This window comes from Panthera pardus, unplaced genomic scaffold (genome assembly GCF_024362965.1).
Source record: "Panthera pardus isolate Hobbes unplaced genomic scaffold, ASM2436296v1 HiC_scaffold_3, whole genome shotgun sequence".
NCBI lineage: Eukaryota > Metazoa > Chordata > Mammalia > Carnivora > Felidae > Panthera > Panthera pardus.
The window spans coordinates 10473873-10490519 of NW_026526876.1; the positions used below are offsets into that span (position 1 = coordinate 10473873).

Sequence of the window (16647 nt, forward strand, 5' to 3'; positions counted from 1 at the left end):
GGATCCTGGGAGCTGCAGCTGTATTTATCCCTCTTGGGGCCACAGCTTCCAGCAACCGAGGAGGCGTGAGGGCCTGGTGACCCTACATGCCTCGCCATAATGGCCGCAGCCACCAGGCTCCAGCTGACTTTGGTCTGACCTCCAGGCAGAAACATGAACTCAGTCCAGTTCACACAGCCTGCTGGGCACAAGATCCTAGTGGCCCATGCGCCTTAAACCGGGTGCAACCCTGTCTCCAAATTGAAAGGAAACCGACGCACAAAACAAGTGACAGCCATGGGATACGGCCAGCTTTCTTTTTCCACTCCTAGCCCCCCACTACCTTCAACTCCTCATCCCCCACCTCCCCTCCCCTTTGTCTAATGGGACAGGCAAGTAAAATGAGGGAAGTCGTGGGTCAGGTGGGTGGGGGCTTTGAAGAATTCTGGTACAAATAACCTTGACCGGACCAGGCAGCCACTAACCCTCAGGTTGCTGCCAACAGGGGAGTCAGGCCTGGTGTTGCCGTACTTTTAATTTCCCTCCCCCAAGGGAAGCCGGAAATCCAAATTTCTCTGTGCACTATCCAAACTTTTAAAGTAGCGAACTCACACTGAAACCTGTGAGGTCAACAACGCAGGTCAAACAAAACACGCCAGTTGGCAACCTCTGATGTCTGCTGTATCGTGCTTTTGCTCCCATCTTGTCACATGACTCTCAGACTAAGGGAGTAGGTCCTGTCATTTGCCTCATTTTACAGATGTGGAAACTTAGGCCCACAGCAGTTCAATAGCTTAGCTTATCCAAAGTTTGAGCACCAAAGCTGAAACCTGAAGGAAGGATTTTAAAGGGCTCTTCCCCCCCCCCCCCCCCTTATTACAAATGCATCCTTTTAGACATAACCTTTTTTTTTATCCTAAAGATAATACTTATTACAAAAAAATAAATTACAGAAAGGTGAAAACAAAGATCACTAGTGTCAACATGCAAACATAAGCACTATTATTTGGTGCATTTCCTTCCAGGAGAAAACCAACAACAACAACAACAAAACCCTATTCACTCAACAGACGTTAAGCACCTACAATCCTATAGGTCAGGACCTGTGCTAGGAGCTGGGGATATTACAGTGAACAAGGCACAGTTCCTGCCCTCAAAAGGCTTACAGTCTAGTTCTTGTTCTTTGTTCCATTATACTGGGAAGCTAGTGTTGCTATCCAAAGGAACTTCTACAAGAAACCAAAGACTAAATAAACTGATAGCGCATGTCTAGCGGGGCCCAAGGCTTCAGTCGGCCCCGTCCCACTTCGGCTCGCTCCCCATAAAGGCAATGACCTGGGAGGGCTGGATTCCTAGTGGAGTCGAGAGGCAGAAAGGGATAGGACTCGAGAGTACCGCCGGACTCTCAGTGCAGCCCGCAGAGGACCTGGGTCTTGGCCCTCTGTCCTCAAGGAAAGGGGTCGGCAGGGGGCAAGTGGTACGAGGCATCCAGGAAGATGACGAGGGTCCCAACGCTCGTGAAGATGATGAAGGTCCAGAGGAAAAGGCGATCCACTACCATGGCCACAAATTGCCAGTCTTCCTTCAGCTGGGGGTAGGCAGAGTAAACTGTTCCTGAGCTGCAGACCCCCAGGGAAGGTCTGCCCGCTACCCTTACCCTGTCCTACGAGCTCTGAGACAGGGGCGGGCCGTGGGACAGAGGAAAGCGAAACTGCGGGCGATGGATGGAGTGAAGAGCCAGTCGGAAAACAGGGGGCGGAACCAAAGGAGGCAAGCTTCCAATCAGAAACCAAACCGAGTGCTAGGGGCGGAGCCTGGACTGGCGGGTGGAGCCAAGGCCACCCAGGCCCTGCCCTGCTCCACCCTCATTGGACTTACCGCGTCGTGGTCCTCCTGTTCCTGCAGCTGTCGAGCGATGTAGCTGATCGAGGAAACGACCTCCCGCAGCTCGGGAGGCAGGCCCACAGCCCGGTTTGGGCTATCGATAGATCGCCGCAGGTCCGGGGCAGACAGTTCAGGCTGGAACCTGGAAGAGGCGGGACAGTTTGGCCACGCTCTAGGCTCCATCCCAATTCCCTCCTCCAACATTCTTGTCAGTTTTCGAAACGTGAGAGGGCCCTCTAGGCTCTCCCCGTCAGCGACGACCTCTCCAGTCTTCCGCAATTCCTCCCATCCCTCTACGCTTTAGTTTCCGCCTTTCCGCAAAGTAGGCGGCAGAAGGGGTACTACACTTCCCATGATGCTCAAGGGCATCTTCCGGGACCTTAAGCCGCCTGCCTCTGCACAGCCTTCTGGGAACGGTAGTTCACGCTCTCCCTTCCTTGTAGGCGACGGAGAGTAGGTACTACCTGTTGGGTTTGGGGAAGAGAAAATCGTTCGGTGGCTTCCGGATGAAATATTCATCTGTTCCTCGACCCCAGCCACTTGCTGGAGAGTCCCTGAGGGCTACAGGAGGTGGCTCCGGCATCAGGTCTCTCTCAGGTTTGGGCCTCTTCAGACCCAGGTACGGAGGGAGTTTGTGGATGAAGATCTGCTGAGTAGAAAGGCATATTGGTCGTGGGGGGCTGGGGGGGGGGCGCTCTCATGCTTTCAGACGGGAAGGGAAGTAGCTCACCGCCCCCAACCACCTGCCCATCCCTGCGCATGCGTGCGCGCGTCCCCCAGCTGCACAGCGAGGAAGTGCAACCACACGGCCTTAAGTGGGTTGGAGGCATCCTGTCCCGAAAACAAAGTTCCGAGGGCTTCCACCCTGATAGGACCTGACCCCGAGGATGTTTCCCTGCGACCCAGGGATGGGCAGTATTGATGAAGCCAATATGGGATCTAGGACATGATAATGTCAGGAGGGTAAAATTGACTGTGCAACCTTTCAACACCCAACTGGCCTTGGCACTTGAACACTCTACCAGGGGTTGTAGTTATCGTTCAGGTCTGTGAAGTTGGTAGGAGAGAGGAGTGGCACCTGCACAAAAAGACGAACGCTAGGACTGAGAGTTAACACTGGTTGGAGAAGGACATCTTACCTGACGGACCCAAATGGGCATTTGGTGGGTGTGGGGTGAGCGATGGTGCAGGTTGAGGACTAGGACGCTAAGGATGACTGAGAAAGTGACGAGCACCATGGTGAACATGAGGTACTTGATAATGATGGGGACAGACAGGGAGGTCTCAGGAACTTTGTCTGCCAGCAGCAGCAGGAACACAGTCAGGGTCAGCAGGGCAAAGATCGAGAGCCCCATCTTCTCTCCTTGCGGGGCAGAGAGGAAGGTGGAAGGATTAGGCTTTGCCAGAAGGCGATTTCCATGGCATAATCAGTGACCATGTCTCCAGCCCACTCAAGGACAGGCTTTTGGAAGGGCCAACTGCAGGCAGATGAGTCCTACAACGATAACCTCCAGCTCGGACTTACTCTCCTAAACTCCAGATTTACAGCCACCTGCCGATTTAACTTCTCCACCTGGATGTCCAAGAGACATCTCAAAATTAACCTGTCCAGAACCTAATCCCTTGACCACCAACCCCTCCCACAGCCTTTCCCACTTCAGAAGTGACAAATCCCATCTTTTCTGTGGCTCTCAGTCCTGCTCAACTCTCCTCCCTCTCTCTTAACCCATACCCAATCCATAGCAAACCCTACTGGTTTTCCTTTCAAAATATATCCATACAAAGTACCATTACCTCAGGTCTGAGTTATTATAAAGGCCTCCTCAGGGCGCCTGGGTGGCTCAGTTGGTTAAGCGTGCGACTTCTGCTCAGGTCATGATCTTACGGTTGGTGAGTTCGAGCCCCACCTGGGGCTCTTTGCTGTCAGCGCAGAGCCTGCTTCAGATCCTCTGTACCCACCCCCAGATCTCTGCTCCTCCCCCACTCACACGCACTGTTTCTCTCTCCTCAAAAATAAACATTAAAAAATAAATAAATTTAAAAAAAAAAACAGAAGGCTTCCTCTTTGCTTCATTGTCTTTACCCCTGCTGACTGTTCTCAACAGAGCAGCCAGACTGATCCTGTTAAAATGGAAATCAGATACATCCCTTTCCTTCTCAGAACCTTCCAGTGGCTTCTCATCTTCTTCGGCATAAAAGCCAAAGTGTTTAGTATGGTTGACAAGGCCTTCTGCTAATTCTCTGACTTTATCTCCTACTGTTTTCCTTCTCGCTTACTTCATTCAGTCATTCTGGCTACTTCTCGAATACGCAAGGCTCACTCCCACTCCAGAGTCCGCAGTCATCGCTAACTCCACCTCGTACATTCTTCCCCCCAGATATCTGCCAGGGAACATTCTCTCAACCCCTTCACTCTTTGTTCAAATACTGATCCAATATTTCCTTTTTAGTGAGGCACTGGCTGACCATTCTATTCCTTAAGATTTTATTTTATTTATTTATTTTTTAGACAGAGAGATAGAGGTAGCATGAGCAGGGAAGAGACAGAGAGAGAGAGAGAGAGAGAGAGAGAGAGAGAGAGAAGGAGAGGGAGAGGGAGAGAGAAAATCGTAAGCAGGCTCCATGCTCAGCACCAAGAGCCCGCCATGGGGCTTGATCCCATGACCCTGGGATCATGACCTGAGCTGAAATCAAGAGGTGGTCCCTCATCTGACTGAGCCACCAAGGCGCCCCTTAAGATTTTAAGTAATCTCTACACCCCCCATGGGGTTTGAACTCACAACCCTGAGATCAAGAGTCACGTGCTATACCGACAGAGCCAGCCAGGCACCCCTGACCATTCTAGTTTAAATTACAACCCCTACCCCCATTCTCACCCTCCCTAACTGTTTTTCCTACTTTATTTTCCTCTTTAGGACTTGTCCACTCCCAGTATACAACCTAATAGATTTATTTATTTTGGTTGTTGGCTGTTTCCCCCACTAGAACATAAACTCCAGGAGGGCAGAGATTTTTGTCTCTTTTATTCACTGATGTATCCCCAGTGCCTAGCACGTTATAGATGCTCAACAAATATCATTGCACGAATGAATAGACCAACCCTTGTAGCTTTTTTAAGGAACTAAATAGCAATTTGAAGGATCTAAAAATGAAACAAAGTATATAAGGATGTGCCAGGTGGCTGATTATTCTCGGGGCATACAACAGGCACCTCAAACTTCAAGGAAGGTATGGAAATAAATAACTTTTATGGTCTGCTCTACTTTAGTCCTATAATATTGGGTTCCAAGATTTGCCCTGCTCAGGGAGGAAGTAGAAGTTACATTTGGAAGTGTGTTCTAGAGCTGGATCATTCTCCTTCTCTAGACGGAGAACTCAATGCCAAAGAGAAGGAAAGAGTGCTTTAAATACCAGAGTTGAGGATTTCTGTCTGTGAATCAGGCTGGCACCAACTCTCTCTGACTGCCTAATGTCGGGCAAATGCCTTAAACTCTCTCAGCCTCTTTGTCTTCCTCTGTAAAATGGGAAGACAGTTCAGTACTTATCTCACGGAGTTGTAAAGATTAGAATTGAATTAATATATGCAACATGTTCATTATACTACTTCTAGCAAGGCTCAAAAATAGTAAAAATAATACTAATGCTTACACAGAACTTACTTGGTGCTGGGCACGGTTCTATTAACTCAATTCATCCTCAGAATAATCCTATCAGGTCGAGACAACAATTGTCCCCATTTCCAGATCAGGAAATTGAGACACAGAGAGAGGAAAGAATTTGCCCAAGGTTACTCTGCTGCCTCCTAGAGAAATGTCACTATTGTTTCGAAGGGGGATAGGAGGCCAAGGGACTAGTAGGTGTCTGGAAAAGAGGGGAGTGAGCTGGGGAGGATACCAGGAATGGGAGAAGGATAAAGGAGAATTGTCTAATCCCAGGAGCTTGTTGGTCCCAAGAAGGAGATCCTAGGATTCTGAAAGGGAAGAGGCAGAAGTTACTGGATGGAGAGAAGTGGGGAGGTTGGCAGGGCCCTTCCCTCCCTTACCTGCATCTGGAGGCAGGTAGAAGACGAAGATGGCCAGGAGAGTGATGAGGATGCACGGGGCAATGACATTGACCAGGTAGAAGAGAGGCTTCCGACGAATAATGAGGTAGAAGGTGACTTCTTCCCGCTGTCCTTCCCCGCCTCCCCTCAGATCCGCCGGAGGCTGGATTAGCCGAGAAGGCTTGTGGATAATTTCCCATTGGCCATTCTCTGGGAGGAAGGAGAGGGGAAGAGAGAAGAACGGGACACAGATGTAGGACCTGACCTTACTGGTGCCAGATACGGCTTGATCTGCCACATCCTAACCCTCAGGTGGCTGATGTGATAAGGGCTAGCTGTGGACATCAGGCTGGGCAGCCCATCTCTGATAAACGTGAACAAGTCTCAGTTTTCCATATCTGTGAAACTTGTCTTGCTGACCCCACAGGGCTGTCCCCGGGGCATTGCTGATGGGGAGGGGGTGGAGAGGGGGCGGTATTTATCAGCCTGTTAGAAACCGGAAAGCATAAAGCCCATGGACGTGGGAGCCATGCTCGCTCACCAATGAAGGTCCCTTCATGAATGTACACTTCCTGCCGTTTCTGCTTGTCAGGACCCAACGCGGTCTGCAGGCTGACCTCTGAGCTGTCATAGCTGTAAGAACTGAACACCATGGTGCAGTTCTGCCAGTCGAAGGGGAAGTAGGTGACCTGGATGGAGGGGGGGGGGAGTGATGTGGGGTGGGGGGGTGTCACCAGGGCTGCCAGAGAACTGTTGCGGGGGGGTGCTGGGGGAGTTGGAAGGTCACAGATGAATTGGAAGGTTATTAGGGGAGGCCTTGGCCAACGGAAGCAGGATCACTGAGAAAGACTGGAAGTCAGGGACGGTGACGGGAGGAGAAGAAACAACGGAAAATCGGGCCACCTGGGTGGCTCAGTCGGTTAGGTGTCTGACTTCAGCTCAGGTCACGATCACGTGGTTTGTGGGTTCCAGCCCTGCGGCAGGCTCTGTGCTGACAGCTCAGAGCCTGGAGCCTGCTTAGATTCTGTGTCTCCCTCTCTCTCTGCCCCTCCCCCGCTCACGCTCTGTCTCTGTCTCTCTCTGATGAATAAATAAACATTAAAAAAAAAAACCCACACACGACAACGGAAAATCAGGAGGGCGGGAGAGATGTGAGGTTGAGGGCATATGGGAGGAGGGAGGCGCGTCAGCCTCTGGGGAGAAGCAAGGTTTCTGTGAGCCCTGAGCTTCCCAGGGGGAGCCCGGCCACCTCGATGCTGCAGCTGCTGCGGTAGAGGCCTGGAGGCTGCCAGCGCACGGAGCCGTCGGAGGACACAACCACGTTCAAGTCCAGAGCAACGCCAAAATTTCCGTCGTTGCTGCGGGTGAAGGGTCTTCTCAGCCGCCGGGATCAGGACCCCGCCCACCGGAGACCCCGCCCTCCGGAGACCCCGCCCACCTCCCGGTCTTTGGGAAGACCCTACTTGTTTAGGAGCACCACGTCCGGTAACCACACGGATGCAGCCGCGATGCGCAGTGAATCGATGCCCTCGTGCTCCGCGGGGTCCCAGCTCAGCCTGTAGTCAGTCCACCCCTGTGGAAGCAGAGGCCGAGGGGCTGTCCGGGGCTGGAGGCTGGGAGGGGACTGGGGATGGCCGAAGGATGCCCGGGAAGGGAGTGCCAGGGAGGGAAGCCGGCAGGCAGGTACTAGGGTTCTGGAAATCGGGGTTCTGATCCCGGCTGCACCTTCACTGGCTGGGACCCCGTCGGCTAATTTCCCCCTCCCCCACTGAGCAGGTGGCACTAGCTAGCCACTAAAACAGTGTTTTTCAAACTACAGCTGGCGACCCTTCAGCGAGTCTGGAATCAAATAAGCGGCCCCTGGGGGCTTAGTTAGACGTCAATCTTTGGCTCAGGTCATGATCTCACAGTTCGTGAGTTCCAGCCCCGCGTCAGGCTCTGGGCTGACCGCTCAGAGCCCGGAGACTGCTTCCGCCTCTGTGTCTCTCTCTGTCTCTCTGCCCCTCCCCTGCTTGTGCACACACACTCTCAAAAATAAATAAAAAACTTGGTGTACCCAAAGTGTGAAAAAAAATTAGAATATGGAACGCAACTCTCATAGTAAATATACGTATTGTTTACTGAAGCTTCCCTTTGGGTCATGTGCTCCGAGGTCGTGATTCTTAGAAATAATACTCTTACTGAGCGGGACGTTGGAGGAAATTGTAAAGGCAGCGGGACGCCCTTTCCCACCCCACGGGGTCTCCGTACCAGGTCTAAGTACACCTTTGTGCTCATCTCTTCATCCTTCTCGTTCTAGAAGGGAAAAATTTCAAGGGTAGAGGTGACGTGAATAGAGAGCAATGAAGGGGCTCGGAGGGTCAAGCTCCCTCTGGAAACCCCTCTTTTTCCGGAGTCCCACTCTCTCGGGTCCAAGCCCTGCCTCCAAGATGCTGCCCTGGTTTGAGCCCCGCCTCTATCTCAGAAACTTCCGGCCGTCTACCCGGCCAGCCAATTCATCTACCATTCCGCCCACCCCCGGCCCCGCCCACAGCCTACCGTTCACCCAACCCTGCATCTCCGGCCGCTGTGGTCTCTTGACCCCGTCCCGCACCAAGCTCCGCCCCAGCCTGCGACCCCGCCTCAAGACCCGCCCCCCAGCGCGTCGTGGACTCCCGGCTTCACTTCAGGACCCGCCCGCAGTCCGGCTCGCCGCCCTGGCCCGCCCCACCCCTGGCCCGTCCGGCGGCCACGCCTACAGCTTGTCCATTGGTCCGATTTCGACCCAATCTCGGCTCACGGCCTATCTCCCGGCCTGGCCACGCCCCCAGACGGCCCCGCCACGCCCCAGGCCACGCCCCCAGCCGTTCAGCAAGTCGGACCTCAAACCCCCGCGTGCGCCCTCACCAGGCTGATGAGCTGCGCCAGGCTGAGGCCAATGCTGACCCCGACACGGTCTCCCACCTCCCGCGCCGGCCGCACCGAGCTATCGTAGCCCGAGAAAAGCTTCTCGAGGAGCCGGCCCTCCGCCTCCGAGCCATGGGCGCCTGGAAGAGGAGGGCACTGAGTGAAGCCACCGTGCCCTGCCACGACCCCTGGTCCTGTCACTGCTCCTCTGAGGCCCGCACTTACCCGGGGCGAGCGGCGCCCCCAGCGCCCCCAGCAGCAGCAGCAGCAGCGCCCCTGAGGTCATAGCCCGGCCGCGTAGCTCAGTGACTTCGCTCCGTTCGCCAGCGCAGGGGAAGTGACGAGGCGCCCAGAAATGTGCACCTGTCGTTGGGGGACAGCCGCCAGCCCACCCGCCCCGCCCCTGGGACTTGGTCCCGCCCCAAGCAACTGCCAATGCCCGCCACCCATAGATGACAGACAACGTGTAAATCGTTGTACAAATCGTCTTTAATTGAGAAAGCATGGAGTGGAGACCCTGTCCCCTGGGAGCAGAGCCAGGAGACGGGTGGAGCCTGAGCGGGTTCTGTGTGGGTGAGGGGAATATGCGCCCCTCTTGCAACAAGCCAGAAATAGAGCCTGAGGAAAAGTGACCAGCCTCTGAGCCCCAGCCCCTCCCTTTAGGGCCCTCTCCTCTACCCTGCCCAGGTCCGAGGCTACTCAGAGTGTCCCTCCTAGTCACTGGTGGCTTCCTGGTCTTTTCCAGGCCTGCCCCAAGCTCTCCACGCTTTTTTGGGAAAATCTAGTCAGGCCCTTTTTGGGTACCTAAAACTTAGCTGAGGTTATAAGCTGTAAGTTAAGCAAGTTCTAGTCAGTTAGAAGCTCTGGGGGTATATGAGGTCTAGAGCCCCGAGAGGCCCTCACCCTCCTTGGCCTGATTTGTAGGGGAGTGGGGTGGAACTTATTGCTGAACTGGGGTCTCTGCACTGGGGGATCAAGGTTGTGTCCCTCCTCTTATCCTTTTTATTCTAGACTCATTACCCTAAAGACCTCAGCTTTAAAGGGGACCTGGGAGGAATTCCTGCTGAGGTAGCTAAGTGTTCATGTCCCCCCCCCCCCCCAACCCAAGCACAGCCGAAACATGCCACGGTTGTGGCCCCCTGCCCATCCCAACCTCCCTACTATGAGCCAAGGATTCCTGCCCAAACTCCTCTGCCCTTCCTCAGACTCTGTTTCCCCGGCGGGACCCCAGCTGAGTTGCAGGAGCTAGAAACTGCACGTATAAATAAGGTTAGCATTCTATAGGAAGAATCAGATTTTTAGAAAACCTAGGAAAAACAAGAAGTGTTTCTCGATTCACCGAGAAACGCATTACTAGAGAAGGTAGGAGGGTGGGTCTAGAGCTTCCTCTATATGAGCATTAATAGGGCTATTCAGGCCTCGTTTCCATCCTGGAGGAAAGGGCTGAGTCCTGGTCTACGTCCTAGAGCCGAGATTCAGGAGGAAGTATGGCTCCATATGTGTCTAGAACACCATGCTCTAGCAGTGGGTGTCTTTGGGATAAGAAAGTTAAAACTGTGGTGTTCTGGGACTGGTCCTAGTTCAGGCCAAGGCCAGCAGCTGGACAGGGCTCATACCCAGCCCCTCTCTACCTGGAAACCAGGGGGTCCATCTGGGTCAAGGACAGAAGCCTGATGGATCCAGAACAGAGCCTGGCAGCATGCCAGCATTCCAGCCCAGAGCCTGAGTGCAAAAAGGGCCCTGGCTAGGGTGCCTGATGTTCCAGAACCTGTCCAGAACAAGGCAGAAGGTGGAGGAGGGAAAAAAGGGAACTGATCCTGAGCTCCAGTAGACCTATAAATCTATGGTTCAGTGGCAATGAAAAGGGCATAGGGCTCCAGGAACTGGCTGAGCCCCAGGGTGGGGAATATTTATGTCCTGGTTCTGTCATTTGGGGAACCCGGGCGCCTTCTTGGGAAAAGGCTTTGCGGGGCTGTGAGTGTGGAAGGAAAGAAGGGATCAGCCAGGACCACTGTCAGCCTCCCCCTCTCTGAACTCCCAGGCCCGAGGAGCAGGGAGGCCTGGGGAGTCACAACCAGCCCCTTGGCTCCCTCAGGATCGAGCACCTGGTGGGACCTGGCTGCTCAGGGCATGAGTGTGGCGGCATGGGTGGGGGCGGGGCCGGGAGCAGGGCTGGGAGACAGGCGGTGGCTGTGGCTGGCTCCGTGCAAGTGCCAGGAGCCTCCAGTCCACGGACTACATTTCAGGGGGCAGGGGGACTGGAAGGGGAGGTCTCAGGGACACTGTGGAGAGAAGGCTCCCGGTACATGGCCACTGTGAAGGGGAGAGAGAGGAGCAGGAAGGAGAATTAGACACGGAGAGACGTGGGAAGAATCAGCTTTGAAAGGGCTCCCATCCCCTACACCCTTCCTCTGGGAATCCCAACCCACAGGAGAAGGGCTCCCCAAAGTCCCGGGGGCCAGGGGCCGGAGCCTTCCTGGTTTGACCCCTCATAACAGGTGTTCTCTTTAACACTCGTAGTACCTTAGCTGTGTGTCACTCAATGTTCACATCGAGGCCAGCACCCTCCCCCCGACGTCCTTTCCTTGAGTCCATCCATACTCACCTTCCAGGAGCTTGGGCACAAAGTGGGCCGCTGCCTTGGTCTTCTTGACTCGATTTCCCTTCATGACTCGGCCCTCCTTGTCCAGGCCCAGGTACCAGGCCCGGCCAGAGCGGCGCTGGCGATAGAGAGCAGAGGCGTACAGGACGTAGTAATTCTCGAAGACGCATTCCTTAAAGCGACACTCAGCTGTGAAATGCGGCTGACAAGACAAAGAGCCAGAAAGGCACACAGAGACAGAGACGAAAAGACTTATCACTGGACAGAAGGGAGCCCTGAGAAGAACCAGCCAGGGGGCGCCTGGGTGGCTCGGTCGGTTGAGCGTCCCGCTTTGGCTCAGGTCATGATCTCACAGCTCGTGATTTCGAGCCCCGCATCGGGCTCTGTGCAGACAGCTCGGAGCCTGGAGCCTGCTTTGGATTCTGTGTCTCCCTCTCTCTCTCTCTGTGCCCCCTCCCCTGCTCTCTCTCTCTAAAATAAATAAACTTAAAAAAAAAAAAAAGAACCAGTCAGGATACAACCCCTGCGTTTTGGGCTGGAGGGCCAACTTCTTACTCCGTATAGAAACTAGGAGAAAGGGGGAATGAGGGAGCATCTGGTCAGCACTCCCCCCCCCCCAGGAGGTGGGGGTGGGGCCTGGAATAAGAAGATACCTGCTCTCTACTCTCCTTCCAGCCTCTCTTGCCAGCCCCTCTCCGGGCTGAGTCTGGCGAAGTTCAGTAAACATGAAATCTGGAGGGAGTAGGATGTGCAGGAGTTCCAAAAGGCTGGAAGAGTTGGCCAAAGAGCCTGGTGGTTCTTGGGGGGCTACGCAGGCAGCAGGGATGGGAGGGACCCTAGCGGAGGTGCTCTGCGGTGGGCAATAACAGCACATCAGCAAGAGCTGGAGGGAGAGGGAGTCCTAGCGGTAGTTAAGGCTGTAGCTGGGGAGCCCTGGCAGGGGCGGCGATCCCCTGGCCACTCGGCCTCAGTGTCTCACCGAGCTGTAGAGCAGCCCCTCGGCGTTCATGGCCATGTAGTGACCCAGCTTGGCACTCTGGATGGTGACCACACGGAGCCCCACGGGGATCAGGTTGAAGTGGGCTGGGGGTGGAGAGAGGGGGCATCAGTGTCCCGAGCCTCAGACCCCCATCCTGGCTCCCCTGCTTCCCTTGGTGGTGGTGGTGGGGGGTGTCAAAGAGCCAGAGAATGACAGCACTTGAAGCAGGCACAGGATGGCCACCTCCTAGCCCCGCTCTCCCCTCCCCTCCCGCCCAGCAGCTGGCTTCCTCTCTCACTGAAAGAGCTGGTGTCCTCTGGGGTGCCCTGGATGGTCCCGTCAGGATTCGCCTGGAGGTAGAAACCCTGGCGGCAGAACAATTTGGTGACGATGCCTTTGAGCTGAGGCTCTGGAGAGAGAGACATTCATCTTTGAAAATGACATCTCTGTTCCCAGAAACGTTCCTACACTTGGCGGGATCAGAGGAGAGAACCAGGGGAGAATGGAGGGGAGGACGCAGGTCCCAGGGCCCCAGCCCTCAGCCCCTCTAAGCACGCTCTCAGCCACCTCTCTTTGACTCGGGAGGAAGCTGGGGGGTGGGGCCCTTCTGCTTCCTCTAACCCCCAGCTTTCTGTTTAATTTATTGAAATTTATTTAAATGGCTTAATTCCTACCCTACAGCTCAACCACCAGTGGGGGAGGGGAGAAGAGTTGGAAAAGGAAGGGGAGATCCATCCAAAGGCAGAGGGAGCCAGGCCGGACCGCTGAAGGGGCAGTGTGCTTGCGGCCGTGGGGGGCGGCCAGGTGACCACGGGGTAGGGGCGCCCCCTCGGGAGCGGGGGTGGGGCTGGGGCTGACGCTGACTCAGCACCTGCTGCTGCGGCTGCCGCTCGCTTGGCGCGGGCCTTGCCTTGGCCCAGTGCCGGCCTGTCTGACACTGACCCATCTGTCTGTCTGTCTGTCTGTCAGTCTGCTGGCTCGCGGGGGCCCAGCCCTCCCCGAGGCTCAGCCTCTCCCTTTCAGCCAGGTAACCCGCCTGAGGTGGGGGACGTGCGGTACCAAAGCGAGGAAACCGGAGAAGGGGGCCCGGGCGCTGGCGAGGCAGGCTGAGTCACGTGGGGGCCGGGTCCCACTCAGAGGGTGGGCTGCGGACCGTACCAAGCGGAGGGCCGGCGGCGGGGGGCGGAGGGCACGAGGGGGCTGCCCCTGGGGGAGCTGGGAGCCGGCGGGAGCCGGGCCAGAGGGCCTCCTGCCAGCCGAGCCTGGACGGGGACCACGCGCTAACCCTCACAACTCTCCTTCCCCCGTCGCTTGCGCTCGGCCGACTTCCCTGTACCCCCTTGTAGGTGGTACGACCCCCCAGTCTCCCAGCGGGTCCCCAGCCCTGTACTGGGTCGGAGCTGCTCGCGCCGGAGGGTCCCCCGATCGTGTGGGAGCCCCCTTCGGAGTCGCGTAGGGGGTAATGGGGGGGGGGCGGGTGGCCGGCTCCCCTCTCGAAGCGCAGGTCACAGAGGCGGGCGCACAGAGGGGCGGGCTGGCGAGGTGGCTGCAAGGACACCCGGGGGAGAGCTGGGGAGATTGGCGCCGCGCCAGGCAGGCTCGGCCAGCGGGAACCGAGCCAAGGCGTGGAGGGGCGGGAGAACCGGGGCGGGGGCGGGGCCGCCAGAGCTGCAGAAACCCTCGGGGTGACCCAGGCGTCCGGAACCCCCAGGCCCCTGCGCTCCGGATTGAAAGAATCGCGAGAGCCGGCACGTAGGCGGCGGACGGTGGGGGTGGGGACTCCTGTGTTGGGGGGGGAGGAGTGGGGGGCCGAGCCGGAGCCGCGAGGCTTCGGAGCGCCAGACCTAGCCCCTCAAGCCTTCCCCTTGCCCTCGACAGCAAGGAGACTCGGGGGTATGGGCAAAAGAGAAGGGAAACTGAGGCACGATCTGGCAGGAGCTGTGTCGTCCTGGCCCACCCCACCTCTCACTTTCGGGGAGCCCCGCTCAGTCGGGCCCCATCCTTCGGCGTCCCTGGCCTCAACCTCCCAGACCCAGAGACCCCGCTCCAGCCACTCACCAGGGCCGCGGTCCGGCCGCGAGGGCCGCCCCCCGCACAGTCGCACCTTGGACAGAAGGATGACGAGCTGCTTCTGGCAGAGGGACTTGGTGCCGCGGGGACACACGCGCCGCTGCGCCGACACCGGCCGGCTGCCCCCGGGCTCGCGGACCTCCCGCTTCTGCCGGATCAGGCTACTGGCCAGCGCCGCCATGGCGCCCCGGGAGGAGACACCCCCAAACCGGCAGGCGCCCCCAGCGCGCTCACCGGGGCATGCTCTTGACGCTGGGGTCCCAACTCACCGCCCCACCCACTGGAGCTGAGGATAAGCCCCAGGGCCCCCGCCCCCCGCCGCCCCTCGGCCGCCAGCTCCCACCCTTGGGCCCCGTGCTAGCCCCACTGGACCCAGCAGCCTATGTATCTCTGTTGACCCCACCCTCGACTTTTGCCCCCTACTGAAAACTACCCCCTTTCCCTGTTCTCCGGTGTCCCTGTCCCCTCTTCCCTTATCCCAAAGTCAAGACCCTCAAAATTTCCAAGATGTGGTTGCAATACCCCCAAGCACCTTTCCACCCTATTTTGGGGACCCGCACTCCTGCCAAACCCACCCTTGTAATCTAAAGGGTGTGGGTCCTTAGCTTTGACTCATCCCTACTGGGGCACTGCCAATGTCAGGGAGGAACCCAACCTTGGTGTCTTTGCCACCTTCTAAGTGGGTCCCCCACTTTTTTCCACTGAAGTCCCCCAAAACTATGTCTGGGGAAGCCCAGGCTGTCCCCCGCTCAGCGATTAGGGGTTCCCCGACCCTGTCTCTGGGCAATACCTTTTTTTCACATGGTTCCCAGCTGCTGAACCCCCTTCCTCACCTTGTTACCCCCCACTCCTTTTGAAGTCACCTCCAAATCCACCCTTCCTAGTGGGTTCACCAGGTAGGTGGTTGTCTGGAGGGCCTCTGTCACCTCGCGATAAGGAGCATCCGTTGTTTCCCGCCCCCCCCCCCGGGTTGCCCCTTAATTTCCTCGGGGACAGCTGGTGCTTGTTTAGATCCCACGCCCTCCAATCCAACCAGCCCCCCGAGAGGCGTGCACCCACGTTATCACCAGTCCCCGAATGTGAACAGGCTCCCTACAAGTCAGGGCGCGTCAGAGCTTTCTGCGACAGGGCTTCCCCGGGACAGCCTATAGCACCCTCTTCCTTCCCCGACGCCCCTCAACCTGTCCTGTCTTGTTGATCCGGCGACGGGTGGCTCTGGCTCCGGTTCCAGGCTCCTCCCTCCCTGTCCCTCGCGAGCCGAGCCTCCCTCCACGCCGGGCTAGGCGCCCCGGACCCCCAGGAAGGAGGGAGGGTGTCTCCGCAGAGCGCCCTGGTCCGGCGAAGTCAGAGCCCCGGGCCTGGCGGCCGGACCCAGCAGAGCGGCGGCGGCGGCGGCGGCGGCAGCGGCAGTGGGGAGCTGAGGCAGCGGCGGCGACAGCGGCTCCCCCTCCTCCGAGAGCCGGCCCGGGGGCGGGGCAGGGGGCGGAGACGCCGGGAAGGAGGAGGGGGGGCGGTGAAGCCGGGCGGGAGGAACCCCGGGGTTCCTCGGAGGCAGGGAGTGGGGACGGTCTCAGAGGCAGGCGGAGCCGAGGCCAGGCCGCACGTCTTGGGGTTCAGAGGAGGAGGGGCAAGGAGGCGACTCCACTGAGCGGATCCCTGGATGGGAGGAGAGGTTGGGCTTAAGATGGATGGAATGGCGGACGCTGGGAGGATGGAGAAGGGGACCCTACTGCCCCGGATGGGAGGGCAGAACTGAAGGGGGAAAGTGGGGGAGAGTAGGTAGAGGTGGTGGTGAGGTCTAGCCTGGGGCCGAATCCGGCCTTCTTGATCTCCGATTTTGTGCGAGCCAGATTGGTCAGTCCCTGGTCTCCGTGCCTTCTCTCTGCGTTTTGTCAGCAATATGCCCCCCTCCCCCTTCCCTACTGACTCTAAAGAGAAAAGACCATAAGAATTGGGGAAGATGGTTGCCTGAGGAAGCACCGGGCGGGGAGGGGTGCTGGCCACAGATCCGAGGAGCAGAGGGGCCCGAAGTGGGACGACCACAGGTCAGGGCCTGGGGACGGGGCAGGAGGGTGGGGAACGACCCGCGAGGAAGCCTTCCAGACTGATCTTCGGGCCCAGGACGCTCAGCCTGCCTTCCAGGCGAGGGGCCGGCGGCCCCCCCCACCACACCCCGCCGGCCAACAGAAGCACTTTCCACGCGGG

The 16647-nt window shown here is 57.3% G+C and overlaps 2 protein-coding genes across 5 annotated transcripts; both read right to left on the reverse strand.

The window, feature by feature from the left end:
* Positions 1-710: 710 nt before the first annotated feature.
* On the reverse strand, positions 711-9134 carry CHRNB1 (cholinergic receptor nicotinic beta 1 subunit). Of its 2 annotated transcripts, XM_019413594.2 has the most exons (11): positions 9017-9134; positions 8792-8931; positions 8156-8200; positions 7369-7478; positions 7155-7263; positions 6447-6594; positions 5906-6115; positions 3003-3226; positions 2328-2509; positions 1858-2005; positions 711-1567 (listed from the first exon to the last, which is right to left on the reverse strand). In XM_019413594.2, the coding sequence occupies exons 1-11, from the start codon at positions 9075-9077 to the stop codon at positions 1427-1429; spliced, it is 1518 nt and encodes a 505-aa protein (XP_019269139.1). In that variant the 5' UTR covers positions 9078-9134; the 3' UTR covers positions 711-1426. The 2 variants fall into 2 exon arrangements, with proteins under 2 accessions (XP_019269139.1, XP_053749007.1); XM_053893032.1 differs by lacking the exon at positions 8792-8931 and having other exon boundaries at positions 9017-9120.
* Positions 9135-9262: 128 nt separating this feature from the next.
* Positions 9263-15404, reverse strand: FGF11 (fibroblast growth factor 11). Of its 3 annotated transcripts, none has more exons than XM_019413598.2 (5): positions 14477-15404; positions 12671-12737; positions 12373-12476; positions 11397-11595; positions 9263-11104 (listed from the first exon to the last, which is right to left on the reverse strand). In XM_019413598.2, the coding sequence occupies exons 1-5, from the start codon at positions 14621-14623 to the stop codon at positions 11034-11036; spliced, it is 588 nt and encodes a 195-aa protein (XP_019269143.1). In that variant the 5' UTR covers positions 14624-15404; the 3' UTR covers positions 9263-11033. The 3 variants fall into 3 exon arrangements, with proteins under 3 accessions (XP_019269143.1, XP_019269142.1, XP_019269144.1); XM_019413597.2 differs by having other exon boundaries at positions 12671-12781; positions 14431-15404; XM_019413599.2 differs by lacking the exon at positions 12671-12737 and having other exon boundaries at positions 14431-15404.
* Positions 15405-16647: the final 1243 nt, after the last annotated feature.